The following is a 23,130-nucleotide window of genomic DNA, read 5'->3' on the forward strand; positions in this document are numbered from 1 at the left end:
AACTTCCTCCCATGAGGCATACCAGTCAGAGTGCTAAACGATTTCGTATAGAACTATCCATGATATGTCCTTATAAATGATTTACATAGTCTTAATCTCTTTGTGATTTTTATCTGAGAACCAAGCTTGCATTAAATAAAACTCCTACCTCCTACCTCTTCTATATTGATGTGTTACAACTCTAAAATAAAATAAAATAATGAGAGATAGTAGTTCACATTATTACATTTTCATATGAATAAGGTTTGTATGAATTTAGCTGCTAAAAGTAAAAATGGTCTAGATTGTCCCTTTTATTTACATTACAATTTAGAATGTTTTATTACCATTATAGGTTTTGTTATGATTAAAATATGCTTTTTCTCAATAGGAAAAATAAATCACTAGGTAAAATAATATGATCATACTATTTCCATCAGATTTACTGTATTTTTTATTTTTATTTTTTGAAGGTAGGTTTCAGGGCAATAACTCTGGTGTTCAATAAGTTGCATTTTGTTTCTTTAAGAGTACTTCATATGCATTGCACGCTGTTCTGAAGCATTCTTAGTGCACCAGGTGAGTGCATGCTTCATATGTTTAGTTTTCAGAATATGGTTTGAGCAAAAATGGCAGCTACATTCACATACAGTAAGTAAGAAAAGCAAAAACAGAATGTACCTTTTGACACTGATGTAACATGATACTGTAACATGTAAGTTTGAATGTTGACTTTTATTCGGCTTGGGTTTGTCCTCCTGTAGTTGACAGACATCCACAGACTATTTAGGCAGATCCTCTGACTGCTAAATTCGTTGTGCTCGGTTTATTAGGTACTGACAGATTCAGGAGGCCGTGTCCATGTTGAGAGCACTAAGGGTCACTGCATCTTCACCATTGAGGGGGCTGAGCGACAAGACGAAGGCGTGTACTCTGTCATTGTGCGGAATCCTGCAGGAGAAGACACTGCTGACATTAATGTGAAAGTTGTTGGTAAGATGTATTCCTATTTGTGGACACCTGTTCAGCTACTTTAAGGTGCAAAGTGTGTACAAAATGTCATACAGCACCACAGTAAAAGACACAGGGATCAGGCAGTTGACCTAAACAGTTTGTGTAAAGCTGCTTATTTAAAACATTAGGGTTATGGGTATTAAGGGGGATTATTATATGGATCATATTTGATTTTATTTAAGATTATTAAGTTTTTATACATCATAAAGGCCCTCAAGAATACAAAGTGTTTTAGAACACCTTTTGCTCTAATAGCCCAAACCTTTTTTTTTTTTAACTTTCCTTAGATGTGCCAGACCCACCTCAAGCTCCCAGAATCCTCAGTGTTGGTGAAGACTGCTGCACTGTCCAGTGGGATCCTCCATTGTTTGATGGTGGTCAGCCGGTCTTGGGTGAGTTGCACGCAACCAAAAAGTAAAAAACTAATCCTATACATTAGGCCTCTTTTTTTTGTCTTAAAGTTCATAAAGACAAATGGACAGATGCATTAATAAGTAGTTTAACCTGGTGAACTGTATGTCATCTAAGGCTATGTCCTGGAGCGGAAGAAGAAAAAGAGCTACAGGTGGATGCGGCTGAACTTTGACCCCTACAAGGAGACCACATACGAGGCTAAGAGGATGATTGAGGGCATGGCCTATGAGATGAGGGTTTACGCTGTGAATGCTATTGGCATGTCACGGCCCAGTCCTGCCTCAGAGCCATTCGTACCTGTTGGTGAGGTTCACTGCTTTAATTTACACTTGGCATGTGTTTCTGAGATTGATTGCCATGTATTACTTCAATGTCTGGTTAAATTCTTTAAAAAATACAAATTAATTTGGCCACACACATATTCTGATGCTAGGTACCAAGCAAGTTCATTGTTTTCAAATATATAATTAGTGTTCCTTCTCATAATAAACAGTATTGGGGTTACTTATTACTTTCAGAGAAATTTAATCATAGACCTCATATCTTTACTCACTACAACTAATAAATATATTGTAGCACAACTGTCTCTGGGGAGGAATCCAGTATTGCTTTTTAGTTATTTATTATAAATAATTAAATAAATAGATTTTAAACACAGGTCAGGCATATCAGAAGTGTTACTGCCAGAGCTCACAGAGACACACTCAAGGTTTAGTATGTTCTTCTGTGTTCTCTCTGTGTCTGTGTGTGTTTTCTCCAGTTGCTATGGTAACCTCCACATTCCAAAAATGCATGTGATAGGTCAATTAGTTATACCACATTGTTCCCAGTTGTATGTGTGTGTTTGTGTTTATTTGTTACTGGGTGAGTGTGTGTTGTGTCCTGTCCGGGGTGTGTTTCCACCCACGTAAGCCTTGGTAGGTTTTTCACCCTATTTCAAAAGTTACATACTGAAGTTTCTGCATAGCTGAGACCAGAGTAGCAATGACAGAGGCTCTATTCTATGTTCTACAGCTCAATGGAGCATCACAGTCATAACTAGCAGATGGACACACCAATGACAGGCATGTTGGATACATATTGGCATGCAAAAACATTGTATGTGACAGTGTATTCTAAATATTTGAAAGGTAATTACAAGTTAAAATAATTACAAAGCAAGAAGGATTAATCTTAATAATTGTTTCTTTTTGTAAAAAGAAATGAATGTGCAATCACACAGCTCAATTTGAAGTACAGCTAGTTTTCATAGCAGGAGAATATTAGGTCGGTGCACACATTGATAGACACACATTAGTGATGTGTCTTTTCTTTAACCACTGCTGTCAGTGTCTAAGTGCGAATGTTATATTGCTGTTTTGGTAGAATATTGAAGTACCTTGAGTTTATTTTCAGTGTTGGTGGGGGTAGAGTGTCAGAGGTGAGGGGCATTGTGTGTGAGCTTGTGACAATCCTGCTGCTCTCAAGGTGTCTGTACTTTCATCTGCTGGCCAAGTAAGGGATGCTGCTTTACTGTAGACACCTGCAACCACTCAACCACATGTCATCATATCATGGACATGAAATGACCAGACTGCGGGCTGCTGAAGGATTGACCATGGCAGGCCATGAGTGACTGGTACTGATGATATTTAAAAAAAATGTGGTATGCAAATCTTTGAATACCTATGGTTAGATTACTAGTTTGTGGTTTTACAATCTGTAGTTTCTATTTATAGCACTGAGTTGAAATAGTTGGGAAAATCCTAAAATGTGCATTAAAATGTAAAGAACTATAATTTTACCAGGGGTTCCTAAACATCTGAGAATGACTGCCGTAATCCCAAACTTAAAATAGCTGAAGATCTGACCTAAATGTTTCTAAAAATCAAAGCTATCAGTACCATCCATTACAACACAATAGATTAGGAAACTATCCTTGGCATGCTATTCTATAAATAATGGCATATTAGCATGCCGTGAGGCTGCGTCCAGTCGTGTGGAGACCACAGAAAGGAGGGAGTGGTGGGGGAGGACACTCAGCCAGCTGCACTGCCACTGTCCTCAACCCTGGTCACAGCTCCCAGAGGGGCAGGTGCTGGAGAAAGGCCGGAACAAGAGGATCACAGGCTCACTGACAGACACACGGCATTCAGGAATCATCACAGAGTACATCTACAGTAGCTTAAAGTGACCCAGCAGCAAAATGACCAAACCTATGCTCCCCAAAACCGCGGAGAAGAAGCCAGCTGAAGAGGCGCCATCGGATGCATTGGCCGAGGCCCAGGCAGGGGTCAAAGAACCTGAGGCGGAAGCACCACCTGCACCACCTCCAGGCCCCAGTGCCGATCCATCACCTTCTGCACCACCTGAAGGTGGAGAAGCGGTTCCAGCAGAGGGGGAACCCACAGTAGAGGAGGGGGCACCACCTGCTGAAGTAGCCCCATCAGAACCTGCCCTTCCACCTGAACCTGAACCAGAACCGGAACCTATTGGCAGTAGGCATCTGATTCTCTCCTTGTGGAAAACCTAAGGAATGCATGTATTTTGTTTTGTGTGAATTTCTCTTGTGGTGATATAAGCAGCTTTTGAATCACAAAGACTGAATTGGCTTTGTTTGCAAAATAAACAGGTGTAGATGGTTTAATTTAATGGAGATTTTAGCCTTGGGACAAAATGTGAGAGTCTCGTCTATGGATTCTTATTAGTACAGTATAGTTTGCTTGATTTGGAGGTAGATTTAAACCCCAGTGAGTCACATGAAAGGCAGTGATGTTAACCACTATGCTGTACCACCCATATATCAACATCATCACTGTCATCACAGCTGGAACAAAATCTCGAATCTACATTTCTGGTATTAATTTGTTAGCATTCAGTTGTACAAGACAGCAGACCTTTATGTTGTGTCACAAAGTCATGCTGACAAATAATCCAACAGTGGAATGAAAATATGGAAGCAAGAGTTTTCTACACACAGTCCATATATAGAATATGTATTTTTTGTTCTTGACATTACAGCTGATATATTATTTATGAACTGGAATGCTTGCACTTGTAAAGCAGCTTTAGTTATTATATACAACATGTTAGCATGTAGCATTCCATGCTTTGGGAAACACAGATAATTAGTCTTGGCAAGATAGAAAAATATCTGGCAACACTTCTTATGAATCCTGAATTCCTGTGTGTGTTTATAGATGCACTTATGAGGTGTTATATGGCTTACCATGAACACTGCAATGCCCACAGTAACTGATGTTAAGTTTTTACAGCGTAACACCTCACAGTTGTAACCTTATATAGAAATGTTATATTTTTATTAGGTTCAAAATGATTAATTACAACTACTTAAGCAACTGTACAAGCTTATGCCAGGGATTACTCTATTTTAAGTATTACACATAACACCTTATATTTTGGAATTGTTTATGATTTATTGATTAGTTTTTAGATGAGCTGCAGTCATCCAGTTGGAATTAATCAGATTTAAGGCGTGTTTCCCTTTGTATTAAGTGTTTCCAGTAAATATGTATTTACACATGGTGTATGTAATTACAGACGTGCATCAGTTTAAGTTTTTATTAATGGGATTACATATGTATTTATAGACACTGTCATGACACACGTGTGCTATATAAACTATTTGTAAGAGTAAATACATCACGATTTGTTACATGCCTTCTTAACATGAAGCTGCACAATCACAAATCTAACTTATAACAATCATACCATGGATTCATTTATTTATCAGGGTGACACCAGTACAAACTATTCCTATCCTAGAAGCTGCAGCATCAACACCGACACCATCTATGTCTCTGAGCATTTCTTATCACTGCTAGCTCAAGTTTAACTTGCTCTCATTCAAGCAATGACAGTTATGTTCAACTGTTCGGGGCAGTTCACCGTAAAGGTTGCCCACAAAGTAAAGTTAGATGTACCTCACTTAGGCCTCAGTTTTATTGGTCTCATAGTTTCCATTGCTCCTTCTTGTGGTGAAAGGGCTTTGCTCTAGTTCTCCCAGTGACAAGTGCACAGGATTAAAAACACCCTGGCGACAAGTCGTAGTAAATCCACATAGTACCAAAGTATTATGATTCCACCTTTGGTCTCCGGTAGATTAGTAAATGTGCACCTCAAAGCAGAGTTCCAAGCTAAAAATACACAGTGAGATAAGTATTTTTTCCTTCGTGTGTGAAGTCTGACCTCTAAATGTTGCTTCAGAAATTAAAAACTGCCCAGTTACAGCTGAATTACCAAATGACTGTTTGAACACATTTAAAATAGGAGATCTTATATGCTTACAGTTTGTGGTTATCGTGAATAAAAACCTCAAGACATGGCTATATTGTTTTAATGATCAGTAGTGTTTTGATATCTGTCATGGTTAGTCAATGTCCTGTTTGCTTTGGTCCCTCATGTCCTGTAACCATGCCCCACACCTGTAAACAATTAGGGATCATGTGATCTAGTTCACAGGTGTTTCTTGTCATGTTAGCCGTTATAAGCCCTGTGTTTGTATCTGTTGGTGTCAGTCATGTTTGTATTTTTTCCTGTGTATGTGTAACGGCAGTCTTAGTGTATCTATAGTCTCTCCGTGTTTTGCATTAATTATTTGTTCGCATTTATGTCTAATAAAGTTAATTTTGCATGTGCATTTCAGCCTCCTCATCTCTACAGCGTTACAATATCATTTAGTGTTAGTGTTTTCCATTTGAATTCCTCTACAAACACAATGTCAAACACTCAGAGACCTGCCCTGAAATGAATGCCTGCAGCAGTACACTGCAGCAGTTTTGAGACAGCAGTAGTTTAAGCCCAGGAATATTGTGAAATTATAAAACACATGTGTTGATGCAGTCATATAAAATGATATTCCAGAAAATTCTAATTTACTAAGTTTGCTAATCTACGAATACAATGATTTAAGAACAGTTTTCCTCAATAAAAGAAGAAAATCCATGCAAATATACAATCATTTATTAAAGTGAGGTGCCACACATCTTCAACCGTTTGTATTGTCCACCAAAATATTCTGTACTTTCCTCAGCCCCTACCAGCGAACCTACTGGCCTGTGCGTGGATGACATCAGTGACACCACCATCTCACTTAAATGGAGGACTCCAGAGAAAGTCGGCTCAGCTGGAATTGATGGCTATGGGGTCGAGTACTGCAAAGAAGGCTGTAAGTTCATATGCATGCATGCATGCACTATGTACATTAAATTAGGGCTGAGGGGAAGAAGGGCCATCCTACCCAACCATAAAGAGTATCCAGATGACTAGGAGTGGCATTACCAGGGGTTAAACTTCTAAGATTCACATTACCTAGATCTCCTTTTTAATTAACCTCAAGATAATGCTATAACAACATGTGCCAATAGACAAGGCCACACAGACCCTTAAGGAGCCCTCAAATTTTTTCAATTATAATTTCATTCTTGAGCTAAATCTTGAGCTGAATTGACCAACCATGAAGTCCAAATTACGGCTCGCTGATAAACTCAGGGCATACATTTCAAAGGGGACATATACTCCTTTTCCACAACCGTTCTCTTAGGGCCTTAATAAAATGTCTGTGACTTTATTTATGTCAAAATAACACTGGGATCAAACACTACAGAACCGTTCTGCCTTTGTCTAAACCGCCTTTTTCAGAACAAACAGTTCCTTCAAATGAGAATGAACCACATCTTAGTTCAGAGTGAGAGCCCAGGAGTGTGGAAGGTGGAGCAGAAACCCTGGTTTTTAGCCATTTTCGCTATGTTCTTTACTTCCTCTTTTTTGTTTTTAATGAATACAATTATTTATCCATACTTGTGTTTGCTTTGCTCTGTCCCATCAATATGAGCCTAGTGCTGGATTCTGCTGTTTTAGATGCAGCACAAAATCATCATATATAGCACATACCAACTTAAACCAGCATGGAATTTATGTAATTCTTCAATCCATGTAGTAATGAAGGACTCTGGAAGACTGTGGGTACTGATGCTGTACTAGAGTCTTTTTAAAATTCTCTTTAATTAATTCAGTTAAACTCATACTTTGGCTTTTGGCGTTTCTGTGAGACTCTGACTTATTTTCATCTTCTCTAGCTGATGAGTGGATTCCAGCATTTGAGGGCCTCACGGAGAGAACCTCAATCATTATCCGTGACCTGCCCACAGGAGAGAAGATGCAGTTCCGTGTAAGGGCGTATAATGTGGCTGGTCCCAGCCCACCTGCCAGTCTGCCACAGGCTGTCACAATCCGAGAGATCATGCGTGAGTTTATCACATATAACACTCAAGCTGCTATATATACGTTTACTCATAACTGCTGGATTAAATTTTGATATTATACTTTTTCATCTGGAAAACTTCTATAGTAGGTCTGTGTCTGAGGATATTGTAAAATATATCATTCAAGATGTTTTTCTACTATAAACACTTAACAAATCATAACTAATGGCATACATATTCAATCAAATTGTACAAATGGCTTGGGGTAATACATATTTTAGATGAACAGACAAGGCTGTTCCAATCATGGATCTTTATTTTCCTTCAGAAAGAGTCGGCCTATGTAGAAAACCCATTTAAACCACCCTTAATTGATCAATTGTGTAACAAATAAATCAACTGCTTTACAAATGAGCTAAGTCAAATCAGCATGTACCAGCCAGTTTTGGACATAGGTTTCATTATAGCTCTGGAGATTATCATAATAGGGCGGTATGGTGGTGCAAAAGGTAGTGTCGCTGTCACACAGCTCTGGGATTCTGATGTTTGTTTGGGGAGTTTGTTGTGTTCTCCCATGGTCCAAAAAACACATGTTGGTATGTGGATTGGCGACTCAAAAGTGTCCATGTGTGTGAGTGAATGTGTAAGTATGTATGTGTGTGTGTGTCGCCCTGTGAAGGACTGGCTCCCCCTCCAGGGTGTGTTCCTGCTGGCACCCAGTGATTCTGGGTGGGCTCCAGATGCACTGTGACTCTGAACTTGATAAGTGTTTACAGATAATAAATGAAAGGATGAAAATATTATCATAAATAGATGTAAGCTATGGTATATGTCAAAAGGCCAAAGGGCCATATATGCAATTAAAAAAACTCCCTCGGTCACATACATAGACTGTCTTCTAGCTCAATTATTCTATTATTGCTCAATACACAAATAGATTTTAACTCTGTCTTGATTCGATTATCAAATTAATTTTCCTCAGACTGATCCATTTCACAATTAGTTATAGAGTCTAGGATTACATTTACTCCACAAACTGTTTCATACCGCTGAAGTTAACTACTAAACTAACCGCTCTGCAAGCACCATGTGTGATAGGACAGATGTCATGAGTCCTCTTTGAAAACATTCATTTGCATTTCCATGTCTGCCAGCTGTCCTCAGCAAAATCGAGCATTAGTACTGGGAAGGGAAGAAGATAAGCTAGGGGTTATTTTAGAGTCCAGGCCCCCCAGACTTTCCGCTCGCTGATAAGACGATATGGTGCTAAGTGCTCATCTGGCAGAGGGCCCTGATGAGAGCTTGTGTTTGCTGCGATGCAGATAAATGAAGGCTTTGTCCTTATGAATAGTTACCGCTAAATGATCCTGCTGGCTTATGTTGAGCCTATGGCTATGTTTTGTACACGTTCAAACACCTAGCTACATGGTTGTGGTTATATAGAAATGGCTCCTTAAAGGAACACTTCATAATCTTTTATCTTACAACCCCAATTCCAACACGGTTGGAAAGTTGGGACGCTGTGTAAAATGTAAAAATTATTTAAAAATATGAAGAATACAATGATTTTCATGTCTCCTAAACCCAAATTTTGTTCACAATAGAATATAGAGCCCATGTAAGATGTTGAAAGGGAGACATTTTACCATTTCATGAAAAAATATTGACTCATTTAGATCTTGATGGCAGAAACATGTCTCAGAAATGTTGCTACAGGGTCAACAAAAGGCTGGAAAAGTAAGTGGTACTAAAAATTTTTTTAAAATAGCTGGACTTAGGCAGGACGGCACGGTGGTGCAGCAGGTAGTGTCGCAGTCACATAGCTCCAGGGACCTGGAGGTTGTGGGTTCGATTCCCGCTCCAGGTGACTGTGGTGTGTTCTCCCTGTGTCCGCGTGGGTTTTCTCCCACAGTCCAAAAACACACGTTGGTAGGTGGATTGGCGACTCAAAAGTGTCCATAGGTGTGTGTGTCTGTGTTGCCCTGTGAAGGACTGGCGCCCACTCCAGGGTGTATTCCCGCCTTGCGCCCAATGATTCCAGGCTCTGGCTCTGGACTCACCACGACCCTGAACTGGATAAGCGATTACAGATAACGAATGAATGAATGAATGGACTTAGGCACATAACTGGTATAATTTTTTTTTTAAAAAGGCAAAGACTCTCAGAAGCAAATATCTTTCCTAGTGTTCCTTTAAAGCAGTAGTTTAGAGTGCAGCTGTAATATATAATGTACAGTTTTCCAATTATTTTATTATTGCTATTGTTATTAAAACTCAGTAATAAGCCTTTAGTGATGTGAATCACTGTGCACTCCCAATGGCTATCATTGTTCATCCAAAATAAAATGTTATTGTGTATTGAGCATGTCAGCACAGTTCTGGCCCACAGCACTGCATAGATGACAGAAATGCAAAACATATATTAATGTATATTTAAGCACTAATCAGAAAAACCTTTAACGTGAAATTATTTCTAAATTCATTGTTCTCTTTTCAGCTCTACTAATCATATAGGTAACATTTTTAGTTCTGCATTTACAGATTGTAGTCCGTCTGTTGCTCTTCATACTTTGTTATCCCCCTTCCACCTTGCTACTTAATGATTCAGTGGTCAGGACCCCAAAGGACCACCACAGAGAAAGTAGGATCAGGCACAGTAGTGCTGTTTAAGTTTTTAACCCTGTGCCCACTCTCTGTTCACTCTATTAGGTGCACTTCTCTTGTTGGCCCACCTTGTAGATGCAAAATCAAAGCGAGGTCATCTGCTGCTGCGCAGTTTGTGTTAATCATCTTCAAGTCCTTCATCAGTGGACACAAGACTCTGGTGGCTGGATATTTTTGGTTGGTGGATTGTTCTCAGTCCTGCAGCGACATGAAAGCAGCACTGCTGTGTTGGGTCTACTTGTACCAGTACAACACGCTAACTAACTATACACTTACATAAACATCACTAAGTCTGTGCCAGTGCAGCTCTGAGAACAATCCCCTATCCAAATCATACCTGCTCTGTGGTGGTCCTGACTATTTAATAATAGGGAAAAGGGGGTTAATATAGTATGCTGAGGAACAGATGGTCTGTAATTGTAGAACTACAAAGTGCTCCTCAATGAGTGTACAACCAAGTAGGTAATTTTAATGTTAACACTGATTGGTACATGGTAATTGAAACGAAAAGCCACCATTTTGTATCATAGTTAAATTATTGAGTGTGATGTTAGACCTCTATTGTAAGTCTTATACACACTGTACTGTCCACTTTGGTGATGTTTTGTCTTCCGTTCCAACAGAGCGCCCCAAAATCTGGCTCCCTCGCAATCTCCGTCAGACCCTCATCAAGAAAGTTGGGGAGAGTGTTAACCTTATGATCCCATTCCAGGTGAGGAACAGCTGTCCAGGTTGTTTCACTCTAATGACCACATGGGGCCTGTGTGTAGGATCTGACACAGAGGTAACCCAAGATTTATTGCATAATACAGAAGGTCAGCAGGTATTAAAGTCTCATTACTTTGAGCCACTGGTTAACGTTAACCTCTACGTTATCCTCTACCTCTAGTTCCTCTACCTCAGCCTGTTCTGAAAGCTTTCCCAAATCAGTGCTACCAGTCTGAATCATGCATGCTTAAGCATGTGTCTATAGCTATGACTGGCCATTTGACTGTCTTCTTTTATCTGGCATCTAAAAGCAGCATGCTTGCTCAGACTGAAACAGTAACCCATGTAGGCCTACAGTACTGTGCTTATGGCAGTTCGCAAGGAGAGAAATGGCCTATGCTCTTTCTATATGTAAGTCTATAAATACACAGAGCTGGGTGACTGAAACCTGATGAGAGAGGCCGCTTACAGATGGCAGCTTGATAAGTGTCATTGACACGAATGGGAACAGCAGCTGTGAAGACTCAGTGGGGAACTGTGTTACACAAAAACAGCAGGCCAGTGCACACAAACACGCACTGGTGCTGGGCCAACCTTACAGTGATGAGCTCATTAAGATTCCTGCATATGGGTAACATTATGCATTTGAAATACCATTAGGCTATTGCCTTCCTCGCACACATGTCATTATTTACATGTAAAATCACACTCTTGAAATGGCATTTCCCCTATTTAAATATCTGTTAGAGAATATGAGCATATCAGCCTCTTGAATTTTGGGGGGAATTTTTGCTTGCGCAATTGTCTAGACACTGACCCTGTTGTTTGGAAATTGGAATTTTGAGTCCAAAAGTGCATAATTGGCCTCACTTTCTCTGTTTTAGTAAGTGTTGTTCAGGTAGGACTCATGTAGGAATTGTGCAGTGTTATTCTTTTTCATTGAGGTGTCAAATGATATTATAATACCAGTTCAAAAAGTTGAGGTGGCTGCAGAATAAGCATGTGCTAGCCTTTACCCTAGATAATAGATAGTGGAATTGGCGGAATTGGTGTTTGCTTAAAACTATGAAGAAATCCCAAAGAATTTCGAATAGAAATATATCATAAGCCGGACGAATGAAATCCATTTAACGTAGACATGGTGCCTGTCCAAGTTTCAGCTTCACCACACCCAACAATCACATTTTGCTAACTCCAAACATCGTCTCCAGGGTAAGCCAAGGCCAAAAGTGACCTGGCTGAAAAACGGTGAGCCTCTCGACCCCAAGCAGGTGAGTGTGAGGAACAGTGATACGGACAGCATCCTGTTCATCAGGAGGACTGAGCGCAAGGATTCTGGGGTGTATGAGCTCCAGGTGCAAATTGAGAATGTGGAGGACAAGGTCAGTTTGTCCATTCAGATTGTGGGTAAGTCCTCATATGATCCACACATTTAATTTTACATACACACATTATTTGCTTTTTTATTTTTCTAATACGTATAATCGTAATATGGGAGTTTTTCTGTTGTCTCTCTCTGCCAGATCTTCCTGGACCTCCTCAGACCCTGAAGGTGGTGGATGTGTGGGGATTTAATGTGGCACTGGAGTGGAAACCGCCTAAAGATAATGGCAACTGTGATATTATCGGGTACAACATTCAAAAAGCTGACAAGAAGACCATGGTAGGTGCTGCAGGTCATAGTTTTAGAGAGAGAGAGAGAGAAATGAGAGATGCTCTTTCTGTCCCACCATCTACATTCTATAACCCTGCCCATGTCCAACAAACGCAGCTAAGCCCCTGGACACACCACTATAATTGATTAATGTATGTGTGCTATGCACAAGGGATGCAAGATGGCATGGACAGCACTCTGGTTTTTAGCTCCTCTTGTGACACTTGGCTCAAATGTTTCAGAGGTAGAGCAGGACACCATTCAGAACATTTGGAGACTTCAGCCCAAAGCTCCAAAATGACACTCACTCCACCTCATCTGGGAGCAACAGTGGCCCTCAACAAAGGCCAGGCATGCCTCTGGCCACTTCCCTGTTCTGCAGCCTTGGCCTGGTTCTAAATGCTGCCAATACACTGCACTCTTCACCCTGTTGTTCTCTGCAATGATTCAGTAAAGACACGAACATTGGAAGATGATAGTCTTGATGAGTAAAATTTGGCTATAAAAGCACAATATTCTTTCTCCATTCTGTTCTCCAGCCACTAGGAACTCAAAAAGAAAGCAAAACCATCAAGATTCTGAACTTGATGATTTAGCATTAGCACCACATAGTAGATTACTATCCAATCAGGAATCAGGAGAAACTTTTACTCCAATAGGGAGAGTTTCTTGAGGGACACCCACAAAGGAACACTATCTTGAATATCTTCTTAACATAATGAGACCGGCACTTTACTTGACACCTAGAGACTGGATGTATCAGAGATTCTGCATTTTTTAAAGTAAGGCCACTTCCATATGGTGGACCCACTCTATAGAATGTAAATTCAGAGAGACTACTGAGTAATTTGTATTAGACCTCATGAGAATAAAGAGGCTTTAAGTATACATTTAACTTCAAATTCCAGTCCATCATCTGCTATTTGCAACTAAATAAGAAAGGATATTGTTGTGAGGTTCAGCACTCATTGGTATTAAGGCCAGTTTATTCCTCTCTGCACATCCAGGACAATGCAGCATCATCACATTTCACTGGACATTATCTTCATGAGAAATCAGAGATGCCCTGCTACTAAATATAAAAGCACTTTAGGCTCTCTGTCTTGGAACATGTCTGTAGGCCAACAGTCTACTTTTGTTGTCTGCATTATCATGCTAATGACATAAGGCTTAATAAATATGTAACACAATACTGCAGTGTAAAACACTGACAATGACTGCTGTATACTTACATATTTATGAATCGTGAAATATAATATTGAATGTCCGATAAGGCTGAGAATATGTTTGCGCTAATGACAAAGCTGATGAAGATTAACAAGGTAACTGGTTGGTTTTTTTTGCTGTTATGTTACATAGACTAGACAAAAGCAGACAGCTGCTGGATGACTGCAGCACCCCATCTATACTTGGATTGTCCATGCTTGTAACTTATTGAAAGCATGTGTGTCTACAGGAATCATGTCTATAAATATGTAGCACAAGGCCATTGCTTTGTCAAATTTGCAAGAAAACTTGTGTTGTCCAACTTTTTGCAGTTTTGCTCATGAGGATTTCTGATCCAAAAAAGAATCTGCAAGACAAATATGAGTGTGGTACTACAGCTATTGTGCCAAAGTCAGAGGCTACTCTTTAACAACAAAAATGGTTTAGAATTATATACATATATACATTTTACATACACATATACAAATATATACATTTTTCAGCATCAGAAAAAAATGCAAAAACATACGTTTCAGGTTTCAGCAACTAAAGATAATCATTTTTTTTATGTTTTGTTTGATTCCGTGTGCATTTTTACCAACCCCCATAGCTCATCATTAGAGATCGGTTGCATGTTATGCTTTTTATGACACAAACAAAAAAAATCTTAAACAAAGTCAGTGCTGTTGAGGTCTGGGTGCTCTTTCCTCAATAAAACATTTTGGACAGCTCCACATCATTTTAGATCTATAATGCTGTTTTCTCACAGTAGAGCAGAAACAAGAAACACCTGAGGATATATCCAGGTCTGAAGCAAGGGTTTAAATGAATTACAGGGGGTCTCTGACTTTTGCACAGAACTGCACATGTTTGGATCATCTGTAGGAAATGCACCGTGTTTGTGACAATAATGTGTGTATGGGTTTGTTGTACAGGAATGGTACACAGTCTACGAGCAGTATCGTCGCACTAACTGTGTGGTGTCAGATCTGATCATGGGGAACGAGTATGTGTTCCGGGTGTTCGCCATGAACATGGTGGGGCTGAGCCCAGAGCCCTGCCTCTCTAAAGACAGCGCCTACATCCAGAAAACAGGTGAGAGGTCCTGAACACTTAAGACTGCTGTTTATCCCATACTCTTGTAAATTAATTACATTTTTTAGGTAGTCATTTCATTATATTAACTGCCAACTAATATTTTACAATTCCCAGATATAATTAAGCAACTCTGACATTACATTCTGTCCTCAGGCGTCGAATACCAGCCACCCAGGTACAAAGACCATGACTTTTCAGAGGCGCCAAAATTCACCCACCCACTGGTCAACCGCTCAATCATTTCAGGCTACAACGCCACTCTCAGCTGCTCTGTACGAGGCATCCCCAAGGTGAGGCGAGCTTGACCCCCTGACATAAAAGGGTCAGGGACTGTCATTTTGGCATATGACACAAGCTTCTCAAACTGTGTTGCATGTGAAAACCTTTTAAAAAAGACACTCTGAGACAAGTGAGTGTCTGGGATTATTTCTGGATACAGGAAATCAGCAAACTCACAGCTGGAAAAATGACCTTTGATCAATTATTTATTTCTTATAAATAATAACATCAAACAGAACAAGAGGGAAGAGAGAGTGAGGGAATAGAAGGAAAACAATGCCAAAGATTCTGATCTCGACCCCAAGCCGCAGAATCTAGAAGGCTAGCACAGACAGAATAAATACATAAATAAATAAATAAATACTTACACCATTTGTTTGATGTTAACAATAGAATCGGACTGGGCCTGAATGTTCCTTCAGTTTTTGTACCATAGAAATTTCTAGTCCAAAAATATCTGTAGAAGTTAAAATGTAGTGGTTGATAGAAAGAGACGGCAATGGTATCAGATATTAATATGAGAAAGAGGGATGTGTATCAGTAACTTTCTAAGCATAAGCTGTGTATAAGAATATTTAAGCACATTCATAACATGTTATAATGCATTCATAAAGCACCCCATAAGGCCTGGTTTGACCAGTTTGTCTTTGTTTAATAGTAGAATTTAAAGATATGGTTTTAGATTAAATAGATTTAATAAGTGTATGAAGTACTACTATAGAAAACCCCCCACCTGGAGCTTCATAAGCATTGAAAACAGGTCTGAGTTGTAAATAGAAACAGAAAGAGCTTCCAGGAAGATTAAGCCAATCTTTTAAGTCAATGAATGTCAATGTAGATAACATCAGTCTGGATGTGTACTTCCATTTTAGACCAGCAGGGAAAAGAACTAATATAATGCTTGTAAACTCACTAGTGGTCCCTACAGACTTTATTGACATTTTCAGAAAGAGTTTCCCAGCCATGGGATGTAAAAGTAGAGGTAGCTGGTACATTCATTCATTAATAGTCTCAAACTCCCCTACCTCTGTCTGTTCAGCCCAAAATCACATGGTACAAGAACAAAATGGACATCACAAATGAAGCCAAGTATCGAATGTTCAGCAAGCAGGGAATTTTGACCCTGGAGATCCGAAAGCCATGTCCATTTGACGGAGGGGTGTACATGTGTAAAGCTGTAAATGCCAGTGGAGAGGACACAGTGGAGTGCAAGCTGGAGGTTCGCCGTAAGTACCATGCTTCACCTTCAACCTTTTCAGAAATCATTCCTTTAATTATCCAATGGGGAACACAGCTTCAGACAGCTCTTTCATTATCAAATTGAATTTTAGAAATCTGTATGAAGAGGTTAAAGGGTCACTATTACATTTCAGTTTTCTTTTTGGCGAAAGACGGTATGTAAACACTGCTTGGAGAAGTTGTTTTGAAAGGTGCTTTTCATTGCCCAGTCCATATTTAGTGATTTTTTGTATCTTTTTTGTTTGTATGACATCATAAAAAACTAAATGTGTTACATACGTGCACCCACACAACCTGCATACATTCAGCACTGTCATTTCATGTTCAATTTATACGGCATGTTTCAGCCCAGCTGCACCGGACAGCCAATGAGAGCAGAGCTCATTTACATCGTGGTAACTGTACAGAAAAATATTTTTACAGTTTTTTCAAATTGAGAGATGTGAGAAATAATACAAATGCACAACAGCAATGAGTCTTAAAGGCACAGAAACAAATTCAGCCTATTTGGAGGCATAAAGGTTGGAAAATGGTCAGGAAATCATGAATTAAAACTGCTTGTAATAAAATGCATGGGAAGTGTGTATGTGCTTGGACACTGTAAGACACAGCAAATACATAGATTTTTCATTTATTTTATGTGCTATATTTAACATTCCTGTCTGTAGTCTAGGGGTGGACGATATGGCCCTAAAATAATATCACGATATTTTAGTGTATTTTGGTGATAACGATATTCTTGGCGATATCAAGAAAACACTGAAAAATGCTTTTATTCATTTCAAGAACAGACTAATGCAACAAAATAAATGTTATATCAATATTAATTATATTAAATTAAATATATTTAATATATAATAATAATATAATACAATGGTTTTTGTACATCAGATATTCTATAACTAAACAAACCCTACACGATTGAAGTCACTCTCCATTTTGGAGCCACTTTTCACCATACTTCACTGTTGCTAAATGACTCATGTAAAGAACATATGCCATATTATGGGTAACTGCATGGCGTCATTAAAAACAAGTCAGAATATCGTCATTATATCACTTAGAAATTATGATATTATTGTGAATGATAAGATATGGCACAACCCTACTGTAGTCATTTAGTTGCATTGTACAATGTTTGGTCAAATATGAGCATGTGTATGAGTGACACTGCAGTGTTATCTTATAGGAACCATTTTCTCCTGTCATTGCTCTCCAAAGAAAAGCATGTATCTCCAAAACAGTAACTGTATAGGAGAAAAACCTCATAATTTTCAACATAAGTCAATGTAAAAAGATTTTATTCCAGGTAAATTAGGAGCATTTCTATTGGTCCATTCAAGGAAATCTACTGTGTTCAAATGATGTAGTAAACTACAAATTGACATGTTTCTTTGGACAGCAACAGTATTTACTCATGTGGCTAGATATATGCTGATGAAACAGAATCCATGGTTTCACACCCATACAAGGCTGTCTCATTAGCCACTAATCTTGCACTGAGAAAAGTAATTCTGTATGAACTTAATTTACCCGACACATGAAATCCAGATCTAAAGAAGGTTTTCTATGATTAAATACTTTTAAAGTGCAGTTCAACACATCAATAATCTTCTAAGAATCCATCCATTAGGATGCCGGCCATGTGTGTTAAACATGGACATTTCTGGCATATATCAACATGTCTTTATGTTTTCTGTTGCATTATTATCTTCATGTAACCGGATATGTATCAGTTATATGTATCTCAGTGTACATTCCAAGGGTCCAGAATGGATCCTTTAACAAAGATCCATGAGATTTGGTGTGTCCAACTTTAACCTAACCTCCTTGCTGTTTCCTATTTCTCCTCACCCGTCCCCACCGACTCGCTCAGCTCGTGAATAAAGTCAGGTTTGCTCTGTGTGAAATGTTATGAAGGTAAGCCCACCATCACTGTACAGCTGCCTCTATGTTACATGGCCAGAAAGAAGGTACTCAGCTGTCACTAGAGTTTAAGTTCTGTTTATGTGCTAGAGAATCATCTTAACATGCGCCTGTTCATTAAGAGGTTTGTCCCAAAATGTGGCAAAATTTGTGGCTCAAACAAATCTTTCCTGTACTGTTTCATTCTGGACATAAATAACTGCAAGTCTGTTGCTCAGGTTGTAATAGCAGCTTAGTATTATAGACATGGCGGATAAATGCCCATAAGATTTCTAACTCAGTCAAACAAAGCTACACTCAAAATTATGGTTCTACAATGAGGTACAAAGTAAATGGTTCTATATAGAATTCTGAACACTTGAGGAACCTTTTGTATGATTAAAACATGCCAAACATTGCTTACGATAAAATATTTAATGTTGGACTATATTGATTTTGGCCGTGAGAGTCAACAGATCCTATAATTGCAAAGTCCATAACAGAATTGTTCAACAACACGAAAGCATCAGCACTCCTAAAATTCCTGTCAATAATGAAACTTAAGCAACACATTTGACAAACTTATATAGATGGCAGCCTCAACATCTCTAAAATAAAACTGTATTAGTAAATAAATTACATCTTACTACCTTTCCTGCCATGAATGTGGCCTTATGGGCAGATATGGCATTAAAAACAAACCAAATAACTAACACATTTGCATGATTAAAGGGTTCTTTGCATCATTAAGTGGTTTTTCAGATGGATGTAGAATGTGCTATAGATGGTTCTATACAGCACCTTTTAGAAAAAGGGTTCAATATGGCACATAATTTCAAGGTTGTTCTGATAGAAGGACTGTTTTTGATGCCATATAGAACCATTCATTCATTATCTGTAAGCGCTTATCCTGTTCAGGGTCGCGGTGGGTCCAGAGCCCACGTGGAATCATTGGGCGCAAGGCAGGAACACACCCTGGAGGGGGCGCCAGTCCTTCACAGGGCAACACACACACACATTCAATCACAAACTCACACCTACGGACACTTTTGAGTCGCCAATCCACCTACCAACGTGTTTTTGGACTGTGGGAGGAAACCGGAGCACCCGGAGGAAACCCACACAGACACGGGGAGAACACACCAACTCCTCACAGACAGTCACCCGGAGTGGGAATTGAACCCACAAACTCTAGGCCCCTGGAGCTGTGTGATTGTGACACACTACCTGCTGCACCACCGTGCCGCCCCATATAGAACCATCTAAGGCAAAATCTACATCAATCTGAAGAACCCCTTTAAAGAACCCTTTAATCATTGCAAAAGAGTCTTCTAATGTTCAGGGTGTTTATATATATATATATATATATAAATTATGTCCTTGCCATAAGCTTCCACAGGACAAGTGCAAATAACAAATGAGTTTGAGACATGCTGTGTATGTACTGCACACATACAATGTTTTGCATCATTAAGGCTGTTATTTGGATCTCATGGTAAAAGCTGACAAGGAAATAAAGTGCATGTAATCTCATAGCTTGCCTTAATGGAATGGTTTGAATATTGTGGGTATCTCTCTCTCTTTCACACACACACACACACACACACACACATCTGTTTTACAGTTGAAATATTACTTCAGGGGCTGGTTGCAAGACTTGGATTAAGCCAAGGCTTTTATGACATTACTGCATCAATGATCGATGAAAGTTCACCATGGCAACTGTCGTTCTAGGTTTTGTCTTCATTTTTAGTCTAGCTTTAATCTTAGTCTGGGAAACAGGCTCTAAAGAGTGGTTTCCCAGACGGTGATTAAGGCTAGTCCTGAACTACACTGAAAAGAGGATATAGTCTAGGACTAGGGTTAATATCTGTCTGGGGAACCACCCCTAATTATTGAATAACTGTTAAATGCTGCACAAACAAAGGTCATTGTTTTAGGTTTCTGTCCTTCTTTTGCAGCTCAAATCGCCAAAGAGGACACCAAGAAGTGAGTCGTACATCAGACTTGACTCTGAGATGGACCTCCACGGGCCCCATATGGCCCTCTTTCAGTCCTCCAGACTGACCTCAGGATGTGTCAAAGGTCATACTCCAGAGAAGAAAGATTTCATTGTCTTTGTTTGATTATTCATCCGAGTTCATGCGCACACCCCATATACATTCATGCTTCGTGTCTCCCAGAGAATCACTGCTTAATCATTTCACTCATTAGCCATGTGTTTGCTGCTTGTGTCCATTTGGTCATTTGTTTGAAGTGAAGATATGAATGATATCTATGAGAGGGAATCACCATATGCCTCACTATTTCAGTTTATGTGGTGTTTTACTTTTCTTCGGCACATTGAAAGTGCTGTTCTGTAATTTAAGGAAAAATAAATGTGTTAAATAACACTCAATCACAGAACCGGGTCTTTCTTCAAATACGTGCTTTGTGTTCAGTGGCCTGACAGATTCCGTCAGGGATCGCTAACATTATAACATCAGAGGCTACCCTTCCTTTATTCATTTTCCATTCAAAACCTCCTTTATTCATTCATTCATTCATTAATTATCTGTAACCATTATCCAGTTCAGGGTCGCGGTGGGTCCAGAGCCTACCTGGAATCATTGGGCACAAGGCAGGAACAAGGCGCCAGTCCTTCACAGGGCATCACACACACTCACACATTCACTCACACCTACAGACACTTTTGAGTCGCCAATCCACCTACAAACGTATGTTTTTGGACTGTGGGAGGAAACCGGAGCACCCGGAGGAAACCCACGCAGACACAGGGAGAACACACCACACTCCTCACAGTCAGTCACCTGGAGTGGGAATCAAACCCACAATTTCCATGTCTCTGGAGCTGTGTGGCTGTGACACTACCTGCTGCAGCACCGTGCCGCAAAACATCCTTCAAATACAGTTAATTATTATCTTAATTATCTTTAAATAAAGTTATTCCTTTTGCAGAAGATATATCTGAAATTAGATATCCGCTTGCATGAGGAAGGGAAATGTGAAAAAGCAGGGGTTCCCAAACGTGGAGTTTAATATAAAGAAATTAGGACTCCTCACATTCCATTATGCACTGTTATATTGCTTTTCAGGTTTATCTGCGCTCCCAAGAATCTTACAACCTAGTCATAAGAGCTCACCCCTGATGTTTCACTGAATTAACACTACTGAGTCTGCACTAAACGCTACACTGTCCAGGCCATGCCAGAACAAGCATGCTATGGTCATTATGGTCATTAGCCCTCATGGGAACAGCGCCAGTCCAACAATATCCCAGTATTAACACAACAAAGACCATGGAAAGCCAAAGGGGACATGCCCATGGACACTGGCTATGGACAGCATGGTGTCTGCGTTTGTCAGGACATACCTGGAGTTCCACCTAGTGAGTGCTTTAAGTGCAGGCTTGGAGAGAATAAGTTTGAAACAAGATCCAGGCAGGAGTGGCGTCAATGGTGTCAGAATTAGAGTGAGCGGTGGACGTACTGTTCTTTATTAAAGGGTCACGATGAATAGTGAATAAAGGGGAAGTTTAAGGTCAATAAAATAGCACATGCAAGTATTTTGTAAATAGAAACATTTCAAATTTGTTGCCTTCAAAACACACACACACACAAAACATTTGGGCCAGTGGCATATTTACGACTGTTTACCTTTTCTTTTAAATAAAATTCTTAAATATTTCAGAACTGAGGATATGGAGTAAATTTGGGGAAAAAAGTAATGTGGGAGTTTTGCTCAGTCTTACCTGATACAAGAGTTACTGTTACTTGATTTTCCACTTCATGATGTGCTATAGAAAACAAATCTGGACTGTAGGCAGGCCAGTCATACAGTGTGTGTATAAAACACCACGTTTGTAGCACAATACAACTGCAGTATAAGGCCTGGCACAATCTTGCTGAAATAACCATGGACTTTCAAAGAAAAACATCACATTGATGGCAGCATATACCTCTGCATCAAGGATAATTTGACACATACCGTATTGTACATGCAGATGCTGGCTTTTCTACCTTTCACCTTATAACCTTTAGCACAGAGAATTCAATAATTGTTTTCCCATAATTTAAAACTAAAGTATAATTTGGCCACAGAACAGGTTTCACAGAACCCTGCTTATAATGGAATGTGTGAAAATGATGCACGTGAAAATTATATATAATGCCCATCCATCCCAGCTCTTTGCGTGTATTGCATACATTGATTTCCACTTCTGTTTATATTTACAAAATGATATCAATATGATCAAAGAAAATAGAGTGGTTGCATTTGTGTCAATAAAATAAAGGTTTAAGAGGATTAGCATATCAGAGATTACTGTGTTAATTGCATTTTATAGATTCCTGCTCTCCTGACAATGGGCTTGTAGTTAGATAAAGCCAAAACAATTATCTATTGTCGTGTGCTTTGATATCAGTAGGTTGTAATCTAATACAGCTGGGAGTACATCTATTAGCATATATAAAAACAACACATTAACATCCGCTATTCTAATGCCCATTTAATTTCAACACAACCCTGGCTTTGAGCACTTCATGTATCACCTCCCATCCCTAGTGTGAAATCACACAGCTTCTTTTATTCAAACAAAAACAACTATCAGTGCGGAGGGCGACCTGTCATAAACCAGCTCGTTTCCTGGTGTTGATTACTCACAGTTTGAATAGCTCCGGTCAGGCATATGGATGCTCAAGATGTGAATACACTCCAATAGGCGCAGGGGGTGGACCTGAGCAGCAAACCCATCTGTCTCACTGTCAG

At 39.4% G+C, this 23,130-nt stretch overlaps 1 protein-coding gene across 2 annotated transcripts in view; it reads left to right on the forward strand.

The window, feature by feature from the left end:
• LOC136676392 (myosin-binding protein C, cardiac-type-like) overlaps positions 1-20,661 on the forward strand; it is a 51,548-nt gene extending 30,887 nt beyond the window's left edge. The window contains exons 23-34 of one of the 2 annotated variants that reach the window (XM_066653372.1): positions 813-972; positions 1,281-1,385; positions 1,522-1,710; positions 6,440-6,574; positions 7,485-7,652; positions 10,898-10,986; positions 12,194-12,389; positions 12,506-12,645; positions 14,778-14,937; positions 15,094-15,230; positions 16,259-16,445; positions 20,325-20,661. In XM_066653372.1, coding sequence (XP_066509469.1) covers positions 813-972; positions 1,281-1,385; positions 1,522-1,710; positions 6,440-6,574; positions 7,485-7,652; positions 10,898-10,986; positions 12,194-12,389; positions 12,506-12,645; positions 14,778-14,937; positions 15,094-15,230; positions 16,259-16,445; positions 20,325-20,356 — 1,698 coding nt within the window. In that variant the 3' untranslated portion in view covers positions 20,357-20,661. Of the gene's footprint in view, positions 1-812; positions 973-1,280; positions 1,386-1,521; positions 1,711-6,439; positions 6,575-7,484; positions 7,653-10,897; positions 10,987-12,193; positions 12,390-12,505; positions 12,646-14,777; positions 14,938-15,093; positions 15,231-16,258; positions 16,587-20,324 lie in introns of those variants that run through there. The other variant, XM_066653371.1, reaches the window with a different exon arrangement.
• The last annotated feature ends 2,469 nt before the right edge of the window (positions 20,662-23,130 follow it).

Source organism: Hoplias malabaricus, chromosome X2 (genome assembly GCF_029633855.1).
Source record: "Hoplias malabaricus isolate fHopMal1 chromosome X2, fHopMal1.hap1, whole genome shotgun sequence".
In the NCBI taxonomy this organism is placed as follows: Eukaryota; Metazoa; Chordata; class Actinopteri; order Characiformes; family Erythrinidae; genus Hoplias; species Hoplias malabaricus.